The sequence below is a fragment of the Lissotriton vulgaris genome, chromosome 7 (assembly GCF_964263255.1).
Source record: "Lissotriton vulgaris chromosome 7, aLisVul1.2, whole genome shotgun sequence".
Lineage (NCBI taxonomy): Eukaryota > Metazoa > Chordata > Amphibia > Caudata > Salamandridae > Lissotriton > Lissotriton vulgaris.
This window is the reverse complement of record NC_141695.1, coordinates 1250223033-1250250476: the sequence shown is the minus strand read 5'-3', so window position 1 is coordinate 1250250476 and position 27444 is coordinate 1250223033. Positions and strand designations below refer to the sequence as shown.

At 44.6% G+C, this 27444-nt stretch overlaps 1 protein-coding gene across 1 annotated transcript in view; it reads left to right on the top strand.

The window, feature by feature from the left end:
* HK3 (hexokinase 3) overlaps positions 1-27444 on the top strand; it is a 330397-nt gene that overhangs the window by 157085 nt on the left and 145868 nt on the right. Inside the window, exons 4-5 of the mRNA XM_086931767.1 lie at positions 1430-1578; positions 5571-5690. Of these exons, the coding sequence (XP_086787893.1) occupies positions 1430-1578; positions 5571-5690 (269 nt within the window). The remainder of the gene's footprint in view (positions 1-1429; positions 1579-5570; positions 5691-27444) is intronic.

Below are 27444 nucleotides of genomic sequence, written 5' to 3'. Positions count from 1 at the left end.
GTAGAAGGTACTCTAACCGTGTGTCACGTAGCGTAAAGCTACACAAGCAGGCGGATCGATCTGTTTCCCGTGAAGTCCTAAGATGTCTCTCTGTCCCTCCCTAAATTACATCATAAAATATCAATTGCATTCAAGGTAGACAATCCCTGGTGACTTACACTTGTACTTTTTCATGATTCTGGCACAACTGGATACTTGCACCACCCTTCCCACATCGATAAGTTGCAACTTCATTCGTCCTTGGTCATTCTTTCCTTCCTCCACTAGAACTTGCTTCCTTGTTCGTTGTCGTGTTTCTCCTTGCCAAACTTCGTCTTCTCATACCTTGCTATCAAATGAAAACAAAACTGTTCTATACTAACTAATGAGGTTTTCTCCACACCTGCAGTGGAAACATACAAGCAAATGCATTCTACATTGAAAATAGGAATTATATGTTAGACTTTAAACATGAGGTTGAACTGAATGGTTTCTCGAGTCCCACTCTTATGTCGACTTAACAGTGCACACCATTACAGAATACGTGCTCATTTCTACACACATAATAAATGCTGCTTCTTAATACATGAATACATTATAAAGAATTTCAAAGATGTCATTCAAAATGCACCTGCATGGAAATAATTCTTGGTACACGTATAAATGTTTAAAATTAGTCTGCACATACACATTCTATTTTATTAACCTCACAAAGGGACACATTTTAAATGTTACCTTCTCCTCTCACATTAATATGTAAATATTTCATAGACCTTTATTAGTCACGTTCTATGCACACAATTATAAGTCTCATAAATCTTCATGTGGAGTACTTTAAATATGCAATAATCCATTTTCCTTAGTAACATTAATCATACAGAATATTTTAGAGTGCTGACTGTGCATGATTATGATGCACTCCTACAGTATCTCAGACTGAGATCAAAATTACACTGCTCCAAAAGTCTAAAATGTGTTTTGTGTCACATGGGACGTGTAGCGGTTGTTAGGTCTGACTATGCAGATCTCCCCAACATAGGGCAAGCTCCCCACAACTAGGTACAAGTCTTCCCAATGTGCACAGCTCTCCTTCTCTATCCAATGATGCCCTAAGCGCGGCAGCATGCCACTGTGCGTTCCCATCCATGTACACAATCAATCAAACAAATTTGTATAGCGCGCTACTCACCCGCTAGGGTCTCAAGGCGCTGGGAGGAAGCGGGGGGCTGCCTCTACTGCTCGAACAGCCAGGTCTTGAGTTGCTTCCTGAAGGAGAGATGGTCCTGGGTCAGCCGAAGGTGGGTGGGGTGGGAGTTCCATGTCTTGGCCACCAGGTAGGAGAAGGATCTTCCTCCGGCGGTGGCTTTGCGAATTCGTGGGACGGTGGCGAGGGCGAGGCTAGACCCACATCCTCCAAGTAAAACTAATGCTCCCTTTCTTTTGCCCGTAGAGCGAGGGCACTTCCTGGCGCTGGACCTTGGCGGCACTAACTTCCGGGTTCTGCAGGTGAAAGTGGCCGAAGATGGGGAGCACGGTGTGGAGATTGAAAGCGAGATCTATGCAATCCCGCAGGAGATCATGGTTGGCAACGGGACACAGGTAATGGAGCACTCATGTCCTATGAAGCATGAAGGGCGAAGTGGGCATAGGGGATGGGTCAATGGAACTTGGATAAAAGAGCAGGAGGCTTTGAGGCAGCATCAGCACTTTTTGTCAAGTGGGCATGAAGCATATAACATTTGTGGACAGCTTTAGAGTGGCCACAAGGCTGCAGTTAGTGAGAAATCACAAAATAATGGCATCAACTTGTCTATAGGTTTCACTGGCAGTTTCATGGAGGACCTAATGCAGTATTCCTTTACTTCAGGTTCTTCGATTTTAGTCGATAAGCAAAGTAACTCTTCTTCACTGTCTTCCTCTCTTTTCTCTTCCACTTTCACCCTCTGCACTTCACCTACTCAATGCCTTTTCTTACACGTTACACTTCTTTGCCTCTTTACTTTCTTTTTTCTCCATACCTACACCCTCCTTCTTACTCACTATACAACCCCTTTCCTTCCCATAAGAAAAATAACATGTAAAGCTAACATAGACAATGTGCAGTGACGCCACCGGAAGTGACATCACTGGATGTGGATTCACAGCCCTATCTTTCCACAGACTCTAATTGAAACTGATGTCAAGTCAAGTCAAATTGCTTTATTTCGATAACAAGTATCATAAAAGCATCAGACAATCCTTCAATGTATAAAAGGAAAAGGGAACTGAAGTATTTTATAATCAGATCTGAGGTACAATTATTGCGATGTGAATTATGAAGGAATGTAAGCATTTGTATACAGTTTGTGCATTCTTTATATGCACCACACATTCATATCTACTTGCCTCTGGAAATCAGGCAATGTTTGAGGCAATGTATGCAATTTACATTTAGAAACAAAGCATGCGTATTCTTTGAGGCTTTAAGCCATTGATTGAATTTCACTGCAGTTTGCCATGTAGGTTTGTGACCATGTTGTGTTTTTATTAGCGCCCTCGAAGCACAGGCAAATAAAACGAACACCACCACACATAGAAATGTGCGAAGAACATTTAGAAGTCATTTTTACCTATCTCAGAAACACATGTAACTTTTTCAAATTCAAAGGAACAATTAAGCACAGAAATGACAGAAAGTGACAGCATTTTTAAATAAACAGGATATAAACCTTGGCTGCTTTGTTGATACATTTAAAGAGTGCTGTTTTCACCGAGTAAACTTAATGTGCTGAGCATTTTTAAAGAGATAATGCCTAGGTGCTAATGCTCAGATGGGAGTGAGAATTGTCTTTCAATTACTGCCACAAATGTGTCTCGCCAGTGTACTTTATACCTGCTAATCACATTGTTTAACACCATTACGCATTCTGCACCAGGTCTCGTACAACAGTCGTCTATCTAGGTACCAGGCCTAAGGGTCTCAGTTTAAGAAATGAGGACTTGATGCCACGGCTCTTAGGGAAACTGTCCAGGTGCTGCGTACGGTGAACTGTCCACGCAAGTCCCCAGTCTCTTCGACAGGGTCTGGGGGTATGAACAGTCGGGGCCAGAGGCGCAACCTGGGGCCACATTTCGGGGGGGGGGGGGGGGGGGGGGGGAGCTAAGAAAAAATTTCGGGGGGGCTGAACCTTTAATCAGTAAGCAGAGTGGAGCTGCAGGGGCTCTTAGAAGGGGGTGAAAAAACTGCAAGGCGTAATTAACATTCAAATGGTCTTTTAAAGACCTGTGAAACGTTCGGGTGCGGCTCTGTGTGTGCCCGGGATCTGTCTCATCCCGGGCTGCCACACACGATGGGGGGGTGGCTGAAGCCCGGTGAGTCCAATGGGTGTTGCGCGCCTGGTCAGGGCCGGAGTGGGAACGCAAACCAGCAATTGAGTAGGGGAGGGGCGGATGTTGGCGTGGAAAACACAGCACCTGCTTTTGTTACTGGGGGCCGGTATTGCAAAACCGGTCCCCATCCTGGCGGCCCACCGAGGAAACGCCCAGTGCTCGTACGGCTAGTCAGGCCCTGCGAACAGTGATTCATTTGTACAAAAATAAAAATAAAAAATGCTCTTTAGTTTTAATTCCATCTTGTGCCTCTATCTTCCACCATTTTACACATCCTGATTATTTAGCGCACCCTTTTCCAGCCCTGTCTTCTTCACCGATGCAAAAAAAATGAATCCCGGCTTCTAAAATGAGCGCTGGTGCCCACCAACTGCAGCCCAGGCACAAATTAAGCACTAGGTGTGAACGCTCCACTGCTGGTGCGGGTGTTTGTAACCATCTGCCCAAGACTGCAGGCCTTGGGAGATGTGTTGTTTCCACTCTGGTTGGAGAAATGTGGCCTATTATGTGTCCGATAAGGGTGCAGTGCACTGGCTTAGGCAGCGGATGGGCCTTGTTTCAGGAGTAGGACTCCTGCTTTCAGTATGCTGCTGATACCTGTGCTTCCCATTCACCAGGAAGCCATGAAGCTCCTGACAGTGGAGACAGAATCATTCAGTGCTCCCAGCCGCACAGAGGTGGACACAGAAGCTGGGAGCAGTGAATGGTCCAGACTAGTGAGACGATGCCCTTCAAGCTCTTCCCCCAGGTGCTCTGGCTGCAAGATACCTAGATATTGTATCTTTTCCTCAAGAACTGGAATTCAAGAGGCTAACAATGGGCCATTTTAGATGGTATGTTGTCACAGATGTCAACCCACTCTTCAAAGAATTACTGTGCAGATAAAGGTAGCGTGAAACAAATGTCTGTGTAGTGAACAGACCATACAGTATCAAAAAAACAAGGCATTAAAATCATTCATCGTATGAAAGCAAGGCAGGAGTGGCGGCGGGGCTGGGACCTCCTGTTGGGGTCCTCTATCTTTTCTTCTCTACTCTGCACACCTGTGGGCCCCAGCTTCTCTCCAGACCAGAGACCAGTCTGTGAGATTAGCAGAGTCCAGTGTACCACTAGCTCCCATGCTCAGAAATCCATTGCCAGCATCCATCTTGTGACCCTCCCAGATGGGGACCACATACGTGAGGCAAATGCTTCCTAGAACTTTGAGAAATTAACTGGAGACCTGAAAGAACCGATCCTGAGGTCACGCATAGACGGGGTTAAAATTTAGTCTGCATGCAATCCTCGCAGGCAGAAGACATCAGTGATGCTGTATGCAAAGTGACACTTTTATGCACACAGTTTGGAAGACCGCCGCTCCTGCCTTATTTACTGCATACATGTGTCTCCCACATGCATCACAATCTGACACCCTACAACTTTGCAGTAGAATAGAGCTGCTTCCTCCCTCTGCTGTGGAGCTGTGCTCCTGCTTGGCACTCAGCTCTTGCATTTCCATCAAATCTCTGAGAGCATTAAGCATCACACACACACACTCCTTCGCCGTAGTACAAACAGCGGAAACAGCTGCTATGCACCTCTAGCTGTCTGGAGATTATAAATATTCTTTTCACGTGATAACAAGGAACTTGTCAACAATACACTTACTGGTCAATTGATGCCTGTACTGTTTATGACCCTGGAGTACACAACCCCTCTTGACCCCTTTTTAATTCAATTTTTGCATTTTATTTATTAGTCCTATTCAGATTTGGGGTAAGTAGGAGAAGATAAAATGAAAGGTGATTTAAGCCATAAAAGAATACGACTTATCAATCTAGAGGTGCCCACATTTACTAATGAGCAAATTTATGTAATATAAAAACTTACAAAGGAGCATTAAAAACCCTTGGGTACTTATCAATGAGTGTATCTAGTCTTCTCCGGCAAACGTTCTTATGAACAAGTTATGTCAGAGGTGGCAGTGAGGGAGCCTCAACTCTGTGACGTACATGGAACTGGTGTTCGGTAGAAATGCCTGGTCTTGGGGTGGAGGTGAAGGCACTCGTGGTGAGGGGGGTGGAGGTGAGTGGTCCTAGGGAGAGCTTGGCCTCTGGAAGTGAAGATGCCTGATGCCTGGGTTCAGGTAGTGGTGGTTCCTGCTCTTTGAGGCTAAGAGGGCCGTGCATTAGTAGGTGTGCAAAGCATTTCCTGGCTCACGCTACCATGTTTCCCTCTTTCAGCTCTTCGATCACATCACTGGATGCTTGTCGCGTTTCTTAGATCGATTTCACCTGAAACAGAAGACTCTTCCTTTGGGCTTCACCTTCTCCTTCCCGTGCCAGCAGACAGAGTTGGACAAGGTGAGCATTGCTTGATAATTAAGATGAGGAGGATGACGACACATCTTATAACATCCTGGCTACTGTCTGTTATACCTACTGTGTCGCTCGCATTGCTCTCTGCCAATGATTTTTTGTGCTTCTCTCTCCCTGTCTGCAGCAGCTCTCTTCCTCTCTACATGCATGCAACTAGTTTTACTGTCTATATGTCTGACCTCAAGATTCTCTGTTTGTCACATTGTCCCCTTGTAAAACAAACAAGACGATGGACGGAATGTTGCACAATGGCAAAACATTCACCCCCAGTCACAGATCTGTGTTTAATCCATCGTTATTTTGCTCACCAAGCCACTCCCGTTCAGACATGGCCCTATGCAAATCAGTCTTGGCCCTGTGCCTCATGGGAACAGTCCAGCCCGAACTGCCAAGCCATGTCTTTCCTGGACCGGAACATTGTCCCCTTGTGCCTTGTCTTGTATGTCTGTCCGATGGCGGTCCTTGCTTGTCGGTCTGCCTGACAACAGTGTCCTGAATTAATGTCCATGATAACGCTGACATAGGTGGCCACCCTAGAGGAGCTTATATGGGCTGGTACCCACTCAGAAAGTGAGTGGTGACCTGGCAGGGTCTATGGTGACCTGGAACAAGTCTGGGCAGGAATATGTGTCTGTAAAACCCCAATGTATGTGCACAATGACGCACAGATGTGCACGTTTTATTTATTGCTTTTGAACCATGCAGCAATGCCTTTTACAGTTTATGTTTAGAACTATTCATTAATTTGTCAAACGTCAAGCAAAAGCCATTGAAAATATTTATGTCACATAATATTTGTAACTTACCTTGTAAATGTCAGTAGGTGATATTCTGAAGGGATGATGTACGATAGTTATGTTATGACTCAAAACTGGCAAGAGGATATTCATTACATTGCGGAAAATTGGTGTTTAAAGCTGCAAATACGGAATATGACTTTCCCATGGAGTGTGATATTATTTTCCAAAATGTACAGTTTTGAAAGCAAAAGAATTGTTGTTGGACTTGGCCCTCTCTGCAGGCAGGGTGACCAGACTTGTTGCCTTCCTCTGCCAATTTTTGCAGAATTTGTTTTAGTTGGCCTTAGGATTCTGTGCACTTTATCACTGCTAACCAGTGCTAAAGTGGTTATGCTCGTTCCCTAAAATGGTGCAATTGGCTTATACCCAAATGGCATATTTACTTTACTTGTAAGTCCCTTGTAGAGTGGTATAAAATATGCCCTGGGCCCATAAATTAAATGCTGCTGGTGGGCCTGCAGCACTGACTGTGCCACCCACTTAAGTAGCTCTCTAAACATGTCTCAGGCCTGCCATTGCAGAGCCGGTGTGTGCAATTCTAAATTTTCATTTTAATTTAGCAAAATAAACCTTTTGCCAGGCCCAAACCTTCCTTTTTAATACATATACGTCACACCTAGGGTAGACCCTGGACAGCCCGTAGAACAGGAAGCAATGCATTCAAAAAGTTGGAAATGCGCTATTACGTTTTACATGTCCTGGTAGTGAGAAACTCTTAAATTCTTTTTCATTACTGCAAGGCCTATCTCTCCCAAAGCATTACACCGGAGTTCCCTTATTACATTTTATAAGTGTAATTTCCAAATGGGAAGAGAAAACCAGTTCTTGTTTGGTGTCTTTTGAATTGGGGTGAAAAGCCCTATTCAGTGGTGAAGGTAGGTTTTTGATCACGTTTATAAAAATGACACTTTTAGAAAGTTGGCCTTTTTCTGCTCTCAGCACTTTTGTGTCTATAGCCTGACCTGTGTCACATGACTGGATGTAACAGACAGTTAGACTTTGTGAATTCCTTCCAGACAGTTACACAATACAGGGATTAGGTGTGCCTGGATGAGCTATCTGCTGTCAGGATGAAGGACAGAGCTGAGCACATTCCCACTTACAATTGAATAGCCTGAGCTCTGCGTTCACGCAAAGGTCCTAACAACAACCCTGATTGCCACCTCACTTTTCTTGGAGCCAGGGCAGGGGAGGCAGGGAATTCTTTGCACGCCAGTGTCACTGTCTAGAAGTTTCTCCCACCTTTTAGAACCAGGGCACAATTGGTATAAATATTGTACCTCAGACACCACCACTTTAATACACTTCTGGACCTGTGAATACTCTGCCAGGAAGACAGACTGCTGTGCTGCTACAAGGACTGCCACTCCGCTGGACTGCTACTTAAAGGAACTGCTGCCTGGCTGTGCTGACCTGCTGCCTGCTGCTCTCTTGTCTTGGGAAGAAGAACTGGACCTGCAACTTCATTTGGAACCCTGGACTCGAAGGGGTAGTCTGCTGGCTGCCTGATCTGAGCTTCAGGGACATTAAAGCCTCTCCAACAGCTCCTGGGACCTCTCCTCAGCTAGTTCCTGACCCCCAAGTGGTGTCTCTCAGGTCCTGGAAATTTGGTGCAGCTCTCGGGCTCTTTAAATCAAGCTTTTGGGCTCCTCACGACTATGCACAGGCTCGTCCGCATGTGAACCATGCCGCTCGCACCGAATTTCAGTGCAAGCCTCTATTAGCTTGTCTATTCACACAGCAAGCATTTGTTGCCCACAGAGGATCGGTACTGCGAAGCTTCAGCCCGCCTGTCCGTGACACCCAGCCTGCTCTTCGTGCCACCGTTCACAACACTCTCCTTGCTCCCTTCGACCCTCTTCAATGTGAACAGAACTCTTGTCACAAAACTTGAGAAGGTAAAACTTCAGCTGGCTGATCTGGGCTACATGCTCAATCGCGGTCAGTCTGAACATTTGACTTTGACCCATTCCAGCACGACCCAATATCCCTGGTTGACGCTTCATGCCTTTAGGCAATATTTTACAGTTTATTCTTTAAAAATGTATAACCCTGATTCTATTGATTGGACTTTTGTAATTTGGTCCTGTTTTATTCATTAAATTAAGCTCTAGTTTTCTAACCTGACTAGGATTGTGGTTGCTCCTTGACAAAGGCTCACACCCCGGTCAACCAGTAACAACATTTCTATGAGTGGTCTTTTGAAGGTGGTAATAGAAGAGCATTTACAATAAGCCACTAACCCATACAATGGAGGCTGTTCAACCGGGTTGTCCTCATTTAGACACAGGCCATGAAAAGCACACAGCCATTTACATAAACAACAAAATGTTTGTTCTACAGATGTGCTTACAGTAGCCGCTAAAGTTTTGTGACGAGTAAAGGATAATTTAAGTAAACAATGAATGCTCGCTCAACATTCTTTGTATATATAACTAGCAGCCCGTCCCGACGTTGTCCGGGTATGAATTGCTGCCGACCAGTAGTATATTGTTTTGTAGGATTTCGTTTTGATAGCATTTCTTATCTGTGACAGACCTGTGAAACGCTCCGATTCACAGTGCACTGCTGATGCACTTAAGAGTGCGCGTTCAGTAGTGTGTGAACTCGAGTTTCCCTACTTTATTTTTCCCTGCAATATTATATAGCGCAAACTCGACAACATGGCATGAGCACAATTTACATTACAGAAGACCACATTAATTTGTGGTAGGCACGGGGAGACAAAGCGATTTGCCTGGAATCACAGGATGTTGAGCTGATGGCGAGATTTGAACGTAGCTCCCCAGCTCTAAAGTTCGCAATTCTAGAACTTGTGGCCGGAGGTGTGTCTAAAAGTGTATGTCGGTGCTGGCCATCAATGAGAGAGACCTGTGCATTTTTCAAATGGGTGGTGAAAAAATATGAGTATGTTGCTGGAGATGTGGGCCGCCGTGCCACCAATGTACTTACCGGGGGAGGGTAAACACCCATTATTCCGCAACTTTCTTTCCGCATACCATCACGCCGCATACTTTCATTACGAAAGTACCATGACTCCGCAATTTCATTATAAGGCATGGCATTACATTTTATATGCTTTTACCACGCATACATTTACAACGAAATTCGTTGTAAGTACATGAATGGTAAAAGCATGTTTTTTTTAATGTTTGGATAAGGTAAGTATGGGTATAGGGGTATATGTTTTGGGGTACAGAGGTATATGTTTTGGGGAGTTTGGGTATTTTAAGGGTTCAGATATAGTTTTGGGTTATGGGGTACAGGGGTAGTTTTAGGGTTTAGGGATAGGGATGGGTTTTGGGGTATAGGGGTATTTTTAGGGTTCAGGGCTAGGTTTGGGTTTTGGGGCATAGGGGTATTTTTAGGGTTCAGGGGTAGGTTTGGGTTTTGGGGTACAGGGGTATTTTAAGGGTTCAGGGCTAAGTTTGGGTTTTGGGGTACAGGGGTATTTTTAGGGTTCAGGGCTAGGTTTGGGTTTTGGGGTACAGGGGTATTTTAGGGTTCAGGGGTACATTTGAGTTTTGGGGTGCAGGGTTATTTTTATGGTTCAGGGCTCGGTTTGGGTTTTGGGGTACAGGGGTATTTTAAGGGTTCAGGGCTAGGTTTGAGTTTTGGGGTACAGGGGTATTTTAGGGTTCAGGGGTAGGTTTGGGTTTTGGGGTACAGGGGTATTTTAGGGTTCAGGGGTAGATTTGGGTTTTGGGGTACAGGGTTATTTTAAGGGTTCAGGGCTAGGTTTGGGTTTTGGGGTACAGGGGTATTTTTAGGGTTCAGGGGTAGGTTTGGGTTTTGGGGTACAGGGGTATTTTAAGGGTTCGGGGCTAAGTTTGGGTTTTGGGGGTACAGGGGTATTGTAGGGTTCAGGGCTAGGTTTGGGTTTTGGGGTACAGGGGTATTTTTAGGGTTAAGGGCTAGGTTTGAGTTTTGGGGTACAGGGGAATTTTTAGGGTTCAGGGGTAGGTTTGGGTTTTGAGGTACATGGGTATTCATAGGGTTCAGGGCTAGGTTTGGGTTTTGGTGTACAGGGGTATTTTTAGGGTTTAGGGATAGGTTTGGGTTTTGGGGTACAGGATATATTTATAGGGTTAAGATGGGTTAGTGTTTAAGGGTGTTGGGGTATTTTAAGAGTAAGGGTGGGTTATGATCATGGGGTGCAGGGGTATTTAAAGGGAGCAGGGTGGGATTAGCACACAATATGAGGCATGGCCACACGCCCCCAGTGTTTGTCACGCCCCCAGCACACGCCTCCAGCACACGCCCACAGCACAACGCAGACACACCCACAAGGGACTACTTTGCTGGCACGGTTCTTTTACCTTTTAAATGTATTTGGTGGGCGTCTGTATAGCCTATGTCCTTCTGCAGCATCTGCCCTTTCCAACGCTGTATTGGGTGTTGTGATTGGCGCTGTGGTTCCCGAGTTTACCTTGCCTAAAGGTGCAAGTTCTCTCTTTATAATAGTAGTATAGATAATATACGTCACTCAATGCTTAAGCACACAAAGACCGTTCAACACAGCTACAGACATGTAATGCGAAAGTCACGCGACAAACACTGTCGCATCTTTTCTGCATAGTGCTCTGCGTTTTACAACATTTAGGTAAACACAAACAAGAGCAACCTTTATGTCCATGTGAACAGAGGAATAAAGTTATCCTTGGAACAAGCGTTCAAATAAAAATCATTTAGGAAACTTTTCTTAAGTATCAATGATACTGTGTAGTATAAATCTAGGTTTTGGTTTATCTTTGCACCTGAGGTCCACCCATCTCTCTTCTTTCTTCTTCTTATGGTTTTGAGATACACCTATGAAATGTTGATCTGGATAATCTTTGGTAAGTAAAACTCGGTTCAGCTGAACCATTGTTACTCACAAATACTGGCTTTGTTGTTTTTCCTTAATTATTTTAGAACAAGGTTGATGTTACATCGATTTATTCTACATAGAAATATCTGTGATACTTAAGAAAAGGTTCCTAAATGAGTTCCATGTGAACGCTTGTTCCAAGAATAACTGCGTTTTACTACAGCATTCTATAAAATTCTGTGATGGGGCAGAAAAAATAATATACTAATGAAGAATTCCGCGAAATGTTTTAGAGTATAAACGTACATTCATGCACACCATAATTTATGGTTTGTGTGACCAGCTACATTGTTGATAATGCAGATGCTTGGTGTAAAGGAGAGGTGTGGAGAAGCGGGTAGAGCGGCTGACTTCAGAGCGCAGGGCTCACTGTTTGTTCCTTGGAGCTGGCGGCAGCTCAGCTTAGCATCATGTGACTCTGGGCATTAGCTCACTTAATCTCCCCGACAGCCCCCAGCAACTTGAATTCTTAAGGGTGGTGATATGTTCGCAATAAACAAATAGAATAATGATAATAAAGTAAAAATAGTTGGTGCTAATCACACGTATGAGATTCCTCTCTTGTGAATTTGTGCTCCCCCTCAGGGGAATCCTGTGTTTATAGCTGTGCTTATCACTTGGCATTATTTCTTTTTGTATTTTTAGTTGCCTGTTAGTGCCAGCACACATCCACATTGGTTATAATATCTTTTTTTCTGATTCTCATGGGTTTTTCTGAAGACTGTGCTCATTGCCAGCAGGTTTGAGACATGTTATTTATTAAAAGGGAGAACGGCATACAATGCCTTTCCCTAGGATGATTTATTAGTATTTTCTACTGTGTGTTTTACATGCTAATACTGTTTACTTCACAGTCCTTTTATCGCAATATGTTTTCATTGCGCATTCATTTTTTTCTGAATTGTCTTTTTGCTGCCCAGTATTTCATATGGCATCATAAACACGCTGCACTGTGGTTTATATTACACTGTCCTTTAAAACAAAGTATTTTTTGCTGCACATTATTTTTTGCAACACTGTCTTTTTCTGGATATTTCTACGCTGTCTTTATCTGCACAGTAATAGTTGCTGCGCTGCATTTTAAGCCATGTTAGCTGCTATAAATAATTTGGGGAGAATTGCATCGCAATCTATAAATGAATTTCGCAGCACAAGTGCAGGGCCTTGAAAAGGCGCTGGCAGTGGCGTAGGGGGGCTGTCCACCCGGGCTGCTCTGTTTTTGGGGGCAGCGGAGGTGAGCATGTCGTCCCTGTTGACTACCACCACCATCCGCCTATCCCCAAGAACAAGTCATCCGTCGGCCTCCATCCCCCGCTCTTTTCTGCACCTGGCGGTAAACTTAGGGGTCACACCGGGTGCCAGTAGGTCTAGCTACGCCACTAAGCGCAGGTTTTAGAGACTAATACCCCGCGCAGACCACTTCGGCCCTGACAGAAAACAGAAGGATCACTCTTAGGCAGCAACCAAGAATAAAGAATAACAGTCGCTTCCCAAGGTGGATTGTGCTCAATATGGCAATAAGTATGTGAAGTGAGCATTTATTGCCTCATCTTTCTCTGGGAAGGGAATTATTGTTAAAATGTATCTTTCATGATTCCAGGCCTACTCATGGACAGATAGGCAGGAGGATCCCTGCCAGCAAAAGTCCTCCGCATTTATAGAAACTGAGTCCAAACCATGCCGCGTCTTCGCTTCTGTTCAGTATGAGCTGACCTTCTAAGATGGCCCCCTGTAAGACAACTGCATAGAGGTTTTTACATGGTCAACTTAACAGAGCTTTAATATGCTATATGAAAGCAGTCACCATTGGCACACTATTTTTTGTAAAATAGTTGTATTAAACTCGCTCACATGCCAGATTAGTTCAGGCATAGTGCAGAGGTTCATGTGGTTTGACTTGCCCTGGTGGTTATGCTAGGGGATGTCCAAAGAAGACCCAGCTGTCCTGGTAGTCACAGTGATGGAGAACTTTAATGCATGCTTTAAGACCTGCTTTGTTTGAAAGAAGGAAATGGAGCAGATTTTGTTGAATTGTAAATGTTGTTTACCAGACAGCTTTAGCTCTCTGGTTGTAAAAGACCTTTTGTGGGCTATATTGATTACTTACATTTGGTTTAGAGCCCGCCCACATCTTCTAATGGTTGGATTTATTGTAACTCTCATTTGCTTGCTGCTTATTTGATGGCTTCCCTTCCTCTTCCTTCTTCGTCTTGTGTTCATTCTTCTTCTGGACCAGGAGCGCAACAAGACCCACACTTCGGGGGGTGGGTTACTACTTCGAGCAGTGGTAGTTGGGCTACTATTTCACCGAGTGGGGGCCGAGACATCCTCAAATCCTATATTAGAATACACATTGAGGAAGCCAATAAGTCTGGCTTTAATGTGCTAACACATGCAAACCACATATGTGCATGTCTGTTCTTCCATGCTTTAGCCTATTAAAGCCAGATCTGTTGCCTTTACCAATGCATTCCCTGAGACATTGAGTACTAATGGAGCTCTCAGGGGGCCCACCAGACCTGCGAGCATCGGATCTCTACAAGATGGTTGGTGCCAAGCAAGTCCTGTGCATGTCTGTCAGGCAGAAAAGAAAGCACAAGCTGCATAGTGATCAAATACTCCCAGAGAGCAAGATGTGTGTGTGAGGGCATCTCCTAAATGAGCTCCAGAAAGAGCTCCCACATATATTGAGAAGAAGACATATGTGAGCCACATTGAACTGAGATGAATAAACGAGGATAAAGACAGTCATGGTGCGCTTCTATCTAGTTGTTGCAAAATGAGGGGGTTCATTAAAAAGTCAAAAGGAAGGGTTATTCACAGAGAATAATAAGCTGGATACATGATCACAATGTAAAAGCAGGCACTTGTTGGTATTTATATATCATTGAACTAGCCAGAGAGCAATACAGCATTGCACCTTATGGAAGCGGAGGGAAAACGATGCAACACTGTATGCATCAAGTGAGGGCTTGTAAGAAATGTTATTATTATTTGGGGTGGGCGACAGTCAAACTCAAGGACTCGTCTCAACTCTTGTAGAGTGAACTCATAAGGGATTAAATTAACCAGAGTTCAACCCCCTGGTAGCTGTGGCACCGAGCAGACATTACCTTCAATGTATAAAGTATTTATGCAGTACCAACATAGTAATAATAATGTCAAAATGGCAACAATAAAAATCCCAAACTGAATAAGAAACAGAGTAAAAGTTGGTAGACAACATTACACCAACATGACAAAAAATCAATAGGGGAAACTGGTGATATGATATTTTTAATTGGTAAGAAGAAATAGCAGCAAATTATAGTCAATGGTTGCAGTAGACTGGGACCTAGGTGCAATTTCAGGCTAGCCTTGATGGAGGATGGGTTGGATACAACAACCAGGTTCATCCTGGTCAGATTTACATCCTGGTCCCCAAATACAACTTAGCAAGAATGGGAGGAAAATCCTTAACTTATTTAGGGCCGTCCTATTGGAATTCCCTCCCTGTTAGGATAAAAACTGAGGCAAGTTACCTCAAATTCCGCAAGATGCTTAAAACCTGGCTATTTGACAAATAAGTCTTTTCCCGGCGTTGCTGTTGATGGCTTTTTCATCTGCGCCCGGAAACCCATTGTGGGTAGCTGTCGCGCAATAGAAATTCACAAAATAATAATAATAATAATTTACCTTCTGATTTAGTCTTTTATGTCCCAGTCCAGTCTAGAAGTACACTTCCACAGCCACCAGGACCTCGCAGAGGCCTCAGGAACTCACAGGATGTCAGGTAGAGGCAAACAGCAGGGTCAAGTCCAGATCTTGCATGAAATGACCTCTTTCATCTTCTTGTCTCCCTGAAGTCACAGAGGAGGTCTGCTAACTGATGCTTCAAGTCTAGCGGGCAGATTTACAAGCCCCTTGCGCCACTTTTACGCCGCTGTTGCGTCACTTTTGTGACGCAGCGGCGACGCAAATGATGCGCCATGGTGCGGGGTATTTACAACGTGACGCATCTCCCAGATGCATCATGTTGTAAAGCCCTGCGCCAGAAGAGGCGTACCTTCGCAGGGGGAGGCGTTCCAGCGCAGGAACACCTCCCAAAAGTGGCTGAGTAAAACCTACATGATTTCACTCAGTCACTTTGGGCCCATGCTGCGTCAAAACCCTGCGCCTGCTTGAAGCAGGCGTAAGGATTGACGCAGCATTGTGCACATAGGGCCCCCCTGATCATTGCTGGAGCAGTGTCGCGCTTGCGACACAACTCCAGCAATGCGCCGCTTTTGGCACAGATGCGTGACACATCTGTGCCGTTTTTGCCCCTTGGTGCGCCGCATTTACAATGCGGCGCATCAAGGGTGGCGGAGCTGCGGCGCACAATTACTGGCGCATCCAGCCGATATGCAGGGATGCGCCAGTAATTGTAAATCTGCCCCCAAGTTTTTTTTCCTGGGTACAAACAGGAGCAGGTGCAGTCCTTTTCTGATCTTTTGCAGGTCCTGGAAGCATTCCAAAGTGGGTACAATAAGGTGTCACATTTATGTCTGGCACTAGCTAGTGGTTGGGTTGAATGCTCGTCCCTCGCTAACCAAAAGGCTGAATGTTCTCAGGCCAAGACCTACCTACATTTGCAGTAGTTCCTATCTGTCCTGCTGCAAACAGGTCCAAAATGAAAAGTGTGGGGCCATCCCAAGATCACAAAGGTCTTCGGCCACACTAAACTTGGGCACTGTGGCTTGCGGTGTGAGTGGGGAGTGTACTATGGGAGTCCTAGTATTCACCCACATCTACCACTGAAATCCAGCTTGTAGCAGGCACCCTTATCATTTCGGCTCAAGGTTTTCTAACCATAAACTGCCACTCGCAGAGATGGTAAAGATGACCAAGAGGTAGACGACACAAGGGCTCTAGAGAACATCATGCTGCTGCAACACAAAGAGTTGGTCGGAGCAGTACCAAGCGCTGTCAATCCACAGTGTCTTTCTGATCTGCCTCTTCAGTCTCATACATGTCCGGCAACCAAATGCCTAGTGTGAGAGGTGCAAGAGCCTTCTGTTAGGTGTATTGTGAGAGATCAGCCCTCAGCTGCGCTTAGGAGAAAATTGCCCCGCATGTGTGTCCCTGCTGTGGTGTGCATGTCCACTCCTATCAAAACAGAGTGTAAAAGGCAGATGAGCACTGTGAATTGCTGCACTGCACTACTGAATGTTTATGGCCTGTCAGAGAAACTGTGTGACATGATGTTATTCTGAAGCCACAGCCCTGACACCAATACTGTCTGACAGACTCACAGGCAACATCACTGCTTGGGCCCTAGCTAGACTTCCTGTAGGGAATGGACAGTCAGCCAGTAACGTTTTACACAGAGGATTAGGACTGTTTCCTGTTGGACCATCTTTTAAGAGCCCCTGTCCCCACTATTAAGTGATGGTACTAGCCACCACCCCACCCCAATTTAGAAAAAACATCATTTTATATGTCCAATTTTTTTTTTGTCTGATTTCAGAGTCAAAATACAAGCCTCGGAATGCAAGATGCTACTGGCAGAAAGTCTGGACTGACCGATGGTCACTGAATCAGGGCAACATCATTTATAAAAAGAAAAAATCCTCTTTTTCCATTTCTTGTATTTATATAGTGGTTATTATCCCTCCTAAGGGCAATAGGCACTATATAAACGCAATTACAAATATAGATAATTTGCGATTTCAGCCTTGTTAGCTTGGAAGCACTCAGGGAATCAGTCAAGTTGGGAAGATGGCAGAGATTGCCAGAGGTTTTCATATACCAGGGCTAATGGGCAGCCATTGTATCTCCTTTAAAAAATGGCAAATGGTTAAGCACATTGCCTTGCACAGTTAGAACGACCACCAGGGGGGTTTGTCTTCTGATGTTGTGGATAACCTGTGTCCTTTGAGTACACTGCAGCAGCAACAGTAGCTGGACATCCCAGTTTAGAGAAAAGAAAATGTTTGTTCTCACGTTCTCTTCTCAAGCAGTACTTGGCCAGCCTTTCCCTGGGAGAGACACCCACAGAGCTGCAGCCTGGTTGACAGAGCATGACGGGGCTGAAGCCCGTTTTGCTCTTTGGACCAAAGCCGTGTCCTGGGCCATAGCCTCTTCACCATGTTCTTGATTGGCTGACTTGTATCCTTCCACTGCTCACATTTATGTAGCTAATTTTTTTCATTTTTGTTAAGCACTTCATGGGTGCACGTGTTCTCTAGCTCTTTTTCTCTATGCTTCTTCCTTCAACTTCCGATGCTGCTCTCGCCCTCATGTACTGCTCTCTGTTGTGTGTTTCTCCTCCTGCCACCCCCCCCACACTTGAGCTCAATGTTTCTCCCTCCCTCGTGTGCTGCTTTTCCCCTCCTCCCCAGCTAGCTTAATTTTTTTTATTCCACCCATTCCCCTTTGCTTGACTCCCCACCAAGCTCCTCCTGCTCTTCCTTTGCTCCTCCAGCCTTCGTGGGCATTTGCAGATTTTTTAACATTTTAATTGTTTTAGAGGGCCAGTTACTACCTTTTGTTGCAGGGTGCTCTGCTCCACCGAAAACACTTTCGTGCACTTAAAATTAAAAAGGTTTAAATGTACCGATCAAAGTGGCGTCCAAGAAAATGGCGCCTGGTCATGGTATGCACGTGCCTTCATGGTTACAAATGCGTGCACCTATAGAATGCCACGCCCAGTGTCAGTGGCTGTTCTTTTTTTGCCTTCTTGCCGATGCATTTTGCTTTTGTAGGTAAGGCGGGTCATCAGCAAAAATCAGTGGCACAGTTAATATGTCTATAAAGCGAGACCTATTGGCTTTGCCAGTCCTTGTGTTCACAGCATTTAATGTGTCTCTTTTTCTTAAGAAGTGTCAGGCTGCTCTCACATGAGACTACTGGAAGGTTTCACAGGTTTTTGCTCTTCATTCTGACCCCACTCAGTGCTCTCTGGTGCACGTAGTTGTCTACATTACATTTTAATATTTTCATATATTAGTATTTTCATCACACTCATAGTGGACTGTTTCAATAAATATATTACCAACGTCTTTCACGGTCAATACAACACAAATTGTGATGCAAACCTAGCGGTCACTGTAAATCATATATTTTTTGTAATGAGTGGAAAGCTGCTGAGGTGGGGGGTTGGAGGGTAGCTATCAATAGATAGTAGATAGCAGTTGCAGTGACATCAGGGTCCAATGGCGTGAGTACCCTTTTCACCCTATATAGTAGCTGATTGTTTTTTACTACCAAACCAGGCAGCAAGTGGCCCAATTTAATTGTTTGCATTAGGGTTAGAGCCAATTGCACTCTTGCTACGGCAGTGCCAGTGGTTCTCCCTCAAGATCACACTCGCGGCTGGCCTGACGATCAGGGAACACAGCCAAAAGTATCAAAGGAAGTAAGAAACCTCAAAATTACCATGGGCTCCAAGCTATCAAAGAATGCCCAAGAGGACAAACTTGCAAGATCAAGCTTCGTTACTATAAAAATTCTGCGACACATTTTCCCCCACCTGGGATTTCCACACAAGGTCCAGGCTACTATCTCTCTTGTTTTCTCAAAACTCGATTACGCCAACAACCTCTACCATGGATCACCTTTAACGACTATGAAAAGACTACAATGGATCCAGAACTTGGCTACCGGACTACTCTTAAATATAAAGCCACAAGCCTACATCTCCCTGCCTTGAAGTCCCTACATTGGTTACTGGTTGCCAGAAGATCCACATTCAAGCTGCTTTGTATCACCCACAAAGCGATGCATGGAACAGGACCGCTCTTAAGGAATAAAATCACCAAATACATTCAACAAAGGAACCTCCACTCTAGATTGGCACCTCGCCTCAAAATCCCAACATACAAGAAAAAAGACATAGGTGTCACATCCTTCTCTGTTCAAGCAGCCAAACTATGGAACTCTTTACCTTCAAATATAAGATCCATTTATAACTACCTTATCTTCAGAAGACTACTCAAGAGTTGGCTCTTCCCCACATAACCACCATATTCAAACATAAATATACGGCATATCCCTGTGTATGTAAGCATTTATTTGGAATATAAATGTGTACCTACATATGTACATTGCTTTGTATAAACATGTATGATGATTATGTTTATAAATATATTGATATTCGTGAGTTCTTCTTAACAATCGTACATATTACTTATGGTTATATTATTCTATGTTTAACATATTCTATGTTTTACATGTATATAGGTCACTGCATAAATAAGTAAATATTTAGCATAACTATTTATCTACAATTGCTACACTATTGAATTACAAAAAAACTAATTATAAATACAAATAAATTAACTTAAAGTACAGCAACACTTCAAAGTCTGAGTTTATTCAATACAATTTAAATCTACAAATATTACCTTCCTTATACATATATATATTCCATGTACTTATATATCTTTATGTATTCCTATACTTCTAATTCAGCATCTCCAATGTACTACCCTATATCTCACCATATACCTCTCTCAATATATCATCTACCTCCACTCTCTGCCACATCCCAAACCCCATTCTACTACTATGATCCCCAAAATAACCGTTTCTAGACTCTTCCCTCCTCCAACCCCACCTTGCATCATCTCATACTTCTTTTACTATTCAGATCTCCCAAAAAGCCTTTTTAAACCCTTCACTCTGACTCTTCCCCCCTTCACTTCCGTGTTACTCATCCGAAACCTCCTCCTACTGCTATGACCCCCACAAAAACACTTTCTAGTCCTCTACCTCTTTTATCCCCCCACTATCCTTTTCAATCCAACTAACAGATTCGGTATATAACGTTTACAACGAAATTTTTACAACGCACTACCATTACAACGCAGGCATTACCACGCATACCATTACAACGCATTGCGCTGGGGGGCGCTCTAGGATAGGGAATAAGTTTAATTTTCTATCCAACACCTTCCCTAGTGTCCACGGGGACTGGAGTTGGAATAGAAAATTATACTTACCACTATCCAGCACCTCTAAGCGCTATGCGTTGTAACGGTATTCGTTGTAAATACCGCGTTGTAAAGGTATGCGTGGTAAAAGTATGCGTTGTAACGTCATACATCCAACATCACCCGCTCAAATTAATTTCATATTTCCCTATACTAATTACCCACTAATCCTGTTCGGGTTCCGGAGTAGCGTGCTACACACCAAAAGAGCGCTAAAACGCCTCATCAGGGATAGTAAGTGCTATATAAATTCAATTGCAATTTCAATAATGGACACCCATGCATACCCTGTGGTGGAATGGGCCACCCATGTTCCCTATCCTGTAGGCCCCCCTCATCTTCCCTATGCATGCATGTGAGTGTGATGGCATAACTCAAAATGCTGCCCCCAACTGCAAAATATGTTGAGGACCCTGAGACTCCCAGATGTCACAAATATTTACAGTCCAGAAATTGAAATGAGGAACCTGTGAAGGGCCGTTCCCCCCCACCTGCACAGCGAGGGCTGCAAAGATCTACAGTACGCCCCTGAGTTGAAGTGTCTCTCATTACACATCACTACTCATCAGAGAGCAGACTTGCCAACCTCCAAATATCACCTTTTCAGAAGAAGGAACAAGGAGAGGGCAGGGTCTGGGAAAGAAGGAGGCCTTGAGTCCATTCCCTCCCCAACCGTGCTTCAGGGTGTGGTCATTAAGAGGTGGGCGGGCTTTGTCCAGCTCACTGTCCGAGAGCCACTCTAACACCCGTAGCAAAACAAACCAAGCCTGCGGCTCTAGGCTCATGGTGGCCCTGTGCAGGGAGCGTAGGTAGGGTGCCCCGGAAGAGGGGATCCGGGCGGGGTGGAGGCCAGTGAAGAGGGGGGTCAGGGTGTTTGGAAGTGGAACAGAGCCGGAGGCCGCCAAATCTCTGCCAGGGCCTGCCACGCAAATATGTATCCATCCTCAGAGGATTATTATATTTAGGTAATATATTGGCGTGGTGGCCCCTGGGGTTTGGTGGCACTGTGCAGGTTCACAGCTTGCACATGCCTAAGGCCGTCCCTGCTGGGATATTGCAAAACCACAATGGACATCAGCTGTGCGTAGCCTACACTCCATGTGAGCTGCAAACGCTTTCTGCGGGGGCTTCCATCTCACATTGTCTGCCACCATGTGATATCGGCTCCTCGCCAGGCAGCTGTGTGAAAGGAGCTAATATAGTGTGAGAAACGGGGATGCCGTGTGAGTTGCCAGGTCTGGGAGAGGCAACGAGGAAGCATAGAATTGATTAGATCACCATTCAGAGAAAGCTTAGCCCCAGTGAAGGATCCAAAAGTAATCACTGCTTGGAAGTGGTGAAAGAAAGCAATCATCCTGATAATGGCAGTCTCGCTTGCAAGCTTGGGACAAGTGCACCGGGTCGGACTGGCACAGAAAATAGGCCCAGACACCAAAATAAAAGCGTCTCCCATTAGGGAACTCGGCAGCTGAAAAAACGGCACACATTTGCAAACTAGGACAGTTTTTAACTCATAAAAACACATTGTACAGGTGTTTTGCAAGGTATGGAACACTGAATGCCTGTGCGAATGTCGTAGGCTTGTAGTCTTATTAGAGAAATCAAAAGAAAAAAAACGGCCCACCAGACCATGTAACAGGCCCACAAATGGACAAAAGCGGCCCAAACGCTGGCCTGTCAGTCCAGCCCCTTGGCGCTGCCAGAATGCCTTACAGTCCAGTCCAACCTTGCATATGCAGCAAACGTAAATTGCATGGATGGCGACGCATGGGGAGTGGCGTTCCCACCGCCGCTAATGTTTGCCAGCCTGGCCAGTGCTTTTCTATGGGGGCCGGCAAAAAAGGTGTCAACCCTAATTACTGTGACATAGAGAGCAAGTGGTAAGAAAGTAACACCCCCCCCCCACCCCCCACCCCGGCACTGGTCTCATTGCGAATGGCCAGTGCTGTTGTGTCTAGCTCTGGAAGCTGTGTGCTTTTTTAACTACATATCAGCCGTGTGACACTCTCACCCCAAAACATTTTTCCTGCTCTCATTCTTTAGCTCTTTGTTACACTATTAAAAGTATAACTACAAGTCTCAAAATGCAATTTCCTGTTTACTAAAACATCAAGCGTGGCTGTAAGTGTCACATATGTAACGGGCACCTTACAGAGACTGAAATTATTGTGATTCCAAATGGTTGGGATAACTTTCCATGTCTGGGGTTAGGCAAGACTTTTTGACTTTACTTAAATTATTTGTATAATATACTAACTTTTAACGCCTTAGCTGCGGCCGGTTGGCTGTTGAACGTTCGCAGCACCAGCCAGGTAGTGCACCGGACGTTCAGTGGCCGACGGCAGCAGCTATGAGGTTAACGGCTTTCAGCCAGCAGTCTGCATCCATTGGTCTGTTATTGTCTCATTCACATTTCATTTCCACCCACTACAACAAACAGCATGGGGCAGTTTTAACCATTGGCTAACTTGACGGTGAGTGACAGTATTCTCTTCTATCACAAGGAGCACACCCACACACAAAGTAATTCCCTTAAGTGCCAGGAACTACTATGGCATTGTCTGCTTTTTGGGACCATGAAATATTTTTGCTTTTATAAAATGTTTTTTTAAAAGATCGATGAGGTCTGGAAGCTCACCCAACAATAAAGCTTTGAAAAAAACCATAAGAAAACAAAACGAGCTTAAAACAAAAGTTTAAACTTTCGAATATAACAATTCAGATGGGTGTGTGATGTCTTTTTGTGCAGTATGGGCCTCCCTTGCTCCAAGGAAATTAAGGTACAAGGAAAAATAAAGGCACATGCCAATCTGTGATCCCACAATGTTGTGCAGGGACAACATGCCTCCTGCCTTTAAAATATGTAACTTAACTACTTGGTCATATCTCAGTCCTTGTGTGTGTTTGTTTATCAGAAGCACCTCAGTGGCACCATGCCAGGCAGACTATTGTTAAATAAATACACATCCCAGCACATTAGAAATAAGGAAAAACAACTACTGTCCTCCTAGTGACTGTGCAACAAGAATTAGCTCCCACAGTCAAGGGGGAATCTGCTTTGGGGAAAAATACAGTTTTAGCAGGACCACCATCCCATGACTCCAATGCAGACCTGCCATCACTTATATGTTCTTGCAAGACTTCAGAAAAAAATAATACATGCTACCGAAGTGATGCAATTTTCTCCCTGCAGATATGGGGCACTTCTGGATTTTTTCTGTCCAGGGCCGCTATGGTTGTCAATGCGACCACAGAGACCGCATGCCAGCAGGAGTAGTGTCAGAGTAGCGCACAATGCAGGGTGGACCCTCTGGAGTCATTTCCCTTGTGTGTGGGACTACCCTGGGGTGATGACAGGCTGACCGTGACTGCGAGGGTGGATAAGCCATGTTCCTGATATCTTTAAATGAAGTAAAGAAACTGAGAAGATGGCGGTGGGACATCGGACAGTTTTTAGCGAGTGCGCTGTTACCATCAATCTCTCAATGAGGACCTTAGCAATTGGTGGATGGATTTTATGTGCATCTTCTTATCTCTAAACAACCTACACCCAGTGACACTTTTCTTCAGGGCTGCATTTTTTAAGGTGTTAGTGAGGGGAGGGCCACACACGTCAATACCTAAACTCCCTTTTTTCTAAGTCAACAATACCACTTTGTTTTCAGTTTGTCATAAATTAATGCTGTTGACTGCCGAGTAGGTTCATCCCGCCTGGTTAGCTGCGTTTATGGTTTCGCTTGACAGCGCAGCTGCCACCAGGCAATGATGTGGGTATCACCAGAAGAGGAGCTGTGGCTCCACCCACATGTTGAGAGCCAGGAGTACCTGTTTTGATTGGGTATAAGTTATGTGCTTCCACCAAAAAGTACTTGCCCTTCACACAGCTGTGATCATATTGTTTATTTATCCAGCTTCCTGATCCTGAACTTTTAGGGCCACACACTTGCTATTGCAATGTTAATAAAGTGTCCTAGATAACTAGATATTTGATAGTGTTTCTCTCAGGCAGCAGCAAAGATTGGAAGAGGGCAGTCAACGCACAAGGAGTTTTAGGTCTGGCTTGACAGTGCATTCATAAGCTAGACCTATTGGCATTGCCAATGTTTGTTTCACTGCATCACTGAATCTCCAGCTGTTTTTGTGTAAGTGGATGGCAGAGACCATGTATTTCTAGAGCAGGTGGTAAATCCACTACAGTGGTTTTTGCATGGGGCCCCTTCACTATTTCTTGGAGGGTGGCCCTAAGCTTTTATTATGCCACTTACCAAGAAAGAGGCTTGGAGAAAGGTGCTGAGGGAAGGTTTGCATGGAATCCCATGAATTCTCAGCCCCCATTACAGCTGATGTCAACATGGGGGGATAACATGGAGGGCCAAACTTAACGTAAAATGAAAATGGGTCACAGTTAATAAAGGAGCTGTTTTCACCTCTGGGTTCTGAGTGACATCATAGACAGGTTGTTGCCTATTTTATATCAGTAAAAACATCCCTGTTAGTAACAGTTACCAATGTATAATTCTATATGTTGTGGCTCTTGAATACAGGGAGTTCTGAAAGCGTTATGTTTTTGGGTGATTAGGATTATCGACTGGTGTATGAATGTTGACGTTTGAAGCCTGAGTGGTGTAGTATGCATTCTTCTGGAATATTGCGCTCTGATAGGTGGTTGTAAGATGTCGGATGTTCAGTGTATGTTGCGAGGGAAGGTGACCACAAGTGTTGTGTTCTAGCTTTATGTTTCCGGCATGTTATTAAACCGGTATCTGGTTGTGGCTTTCTGTAAATGTTTGAGCAAAATATTTGATTTGTGTTCTGTGGCTGGTGAGTGTTATGTTTGTGTATACGTTTGAACATTGATGTATGATACTTGGGAGTAAGTTGAGTAGGAATTTTGCCTAATGATAGACAGCACAGACTATCGGTGGCATGCATGTGGATGGATTAAAGGGAGAGTTTCCTGAGAGGTCTGTAGTTAAAATTAGAATGTGACGCCCCCTGAGACTTTTCAATTTATTCTTGAAGGACTTGTGGGGGCAGATTCTCCATTAGTGCACCATGATGACATAAATACCTGCACGGGTCGCCTCGCACGTGCACACATGTGTAATGAATCTGTGTCAGCCATTTTACTTACTTTCTTTCAAGTTTTCATTTTCCGTTCCAATATGCCCACCTTAGATGTGGTAAATAAAAAATAAATGAAAAAGCACAACATAGGATCCTGAATGCACATTGACCACAACATAATTGCATGTATGTGTCATGACTTTGCTGTGGACGTTTTTCTCAACTTTTTATTTGCTGTTTCAAGGCGCCTGATAGAGAGCAAGACTGTGGCCTAGCAAGTTTGGCCACCCGTGGTGGTCCCTGCTTTTGCGGCCCGAAGTCGGATACAGGTAAGAGCGAGGGGGGGTGCGCTGCCCCCAAAACTTGTGCCGCCTGGACCGGTCCGCCCCCTCCCCCCCCCTTGCTATGCCTCTGGAGCAAGAAAACCATGGACTCCAGATAGAAAAAAGTAGGGGCATATTATCAATAACTAGAGATATTTATCGCTAAATAAGCTTAGCAACATTTTTTTATCGCCGCGCATCGCCAGATTTTATCGCAGAGATAACGTGCTATTAGCAACGTTTATCTCCAAAGCGATAAAATATCCGGCGATAGCGGCGAAATGCGTGAATATCGCTGGAAATTCAGCGATATTCAGGCATTATCGCTAATAGGGACTTAACCTGAATATTCACCTCCCATTGGATATACAGGCTAAGAAGTGGTCTGAGCAGGCGTTAGGATTTGGCGATATTCGCGCTTAGCGCGAGTATTTTAATCACTACGCCTGCGTTGATAATAGGCGATAGCGATGTTAGCGACTGCTTTCAGTCGCTAACAGGTTGGGTATGCCCACTTTGCATGTCATTAGCGATAAATATCGCTGACATGCAAAGCGGGCCCCAAACCGCTCGCTATCACCTAAAAGCTGTCGCTAACTTAGGTTAGCGACAGCTTGCTAATAGGCGATGAAATTATCGCCGCTTTGCAGCCAAAAACGGCCACAAAAGCGGCGATATTTTCATTTCGCCTGCCTTCGTAATATGCCTCGTAGTTCCTTGATGTCAGCTGTGGATGGACACTGGTCAGCCAATCAATAGGATGGTAAGAAAAAGTTATGCTCCAAGGGAAGGGACGAACACTGGAGGCAGACAGAATTCCCTCGAATAATAAGCAAGCAAGTGAGATACATAAAAAAGTCACAAGCATTGGTCTGACTCAAAGCCCTCACTAAGTGTTGGCATTGTACACAAAAGGTTTTTGACACCAGGCAGCTGAAAGCTGTCTTTAAGTGAGACATCATCAAAATGATCAATGCCAGCAAAACAAAGGCTTTTTGGCATGACTGCCAGGCGAAAGCTAACCCCAGTGAATAGTTTTGCCATTGTCGGTACCCTCTTTGACATGCTCTATAGATTTCACTACTTGGGTATCAGACTGAGTGTAAATGGCCCTAGCAGCATTTGCTACATTTTCAAATGTAGGAATTGTAGGGCCTCTACTCCCCTACAAGAGAAGGGGGTTGCAGTTGCTACTTTTTGGGATTACTTTAGCTACATAAATCCCACTAGAGAACGAGTGGGACTGGTATCTAATAAAGTAATTAAAGTTAGAGCTTGGTATTTCCCAAAAGAAGATGTAGTGGCACTTAAGCGCCTCCTCTGCTGGATACTGTGCGTGGACCAATTCCCCAGCAGGATTGCACCGAGCACGTTTAAAGGAAACGTGTTCTTTTGACTCAAGCTCGCAAAATCCCTTGGCTCGCTTAACTCAAGTCTAAATTGAATGCAGTAATCCTTCACTACATCTAGGAAGCCCCAGGGGGCATGAGTGCATGGGACATTAGAGTACTGAAAGATGTGTGTTTTTATCAGTGAAATAGGCAGAAAGGTATTGATAGCCTGAATGTTTTCAGCTGTGGATCCAAACTACCTTGGATGTATTTCTCCTGGGTTTTGCAGCCTTCTTTTTAGATGAAATGCTTCCCTTAGGACTGAGATGCTGTTCTTGTGGCGAGAGGAAACAGTACATCTAGTTTCTTTTTGCCCTTTTATCAAATGCTCAGG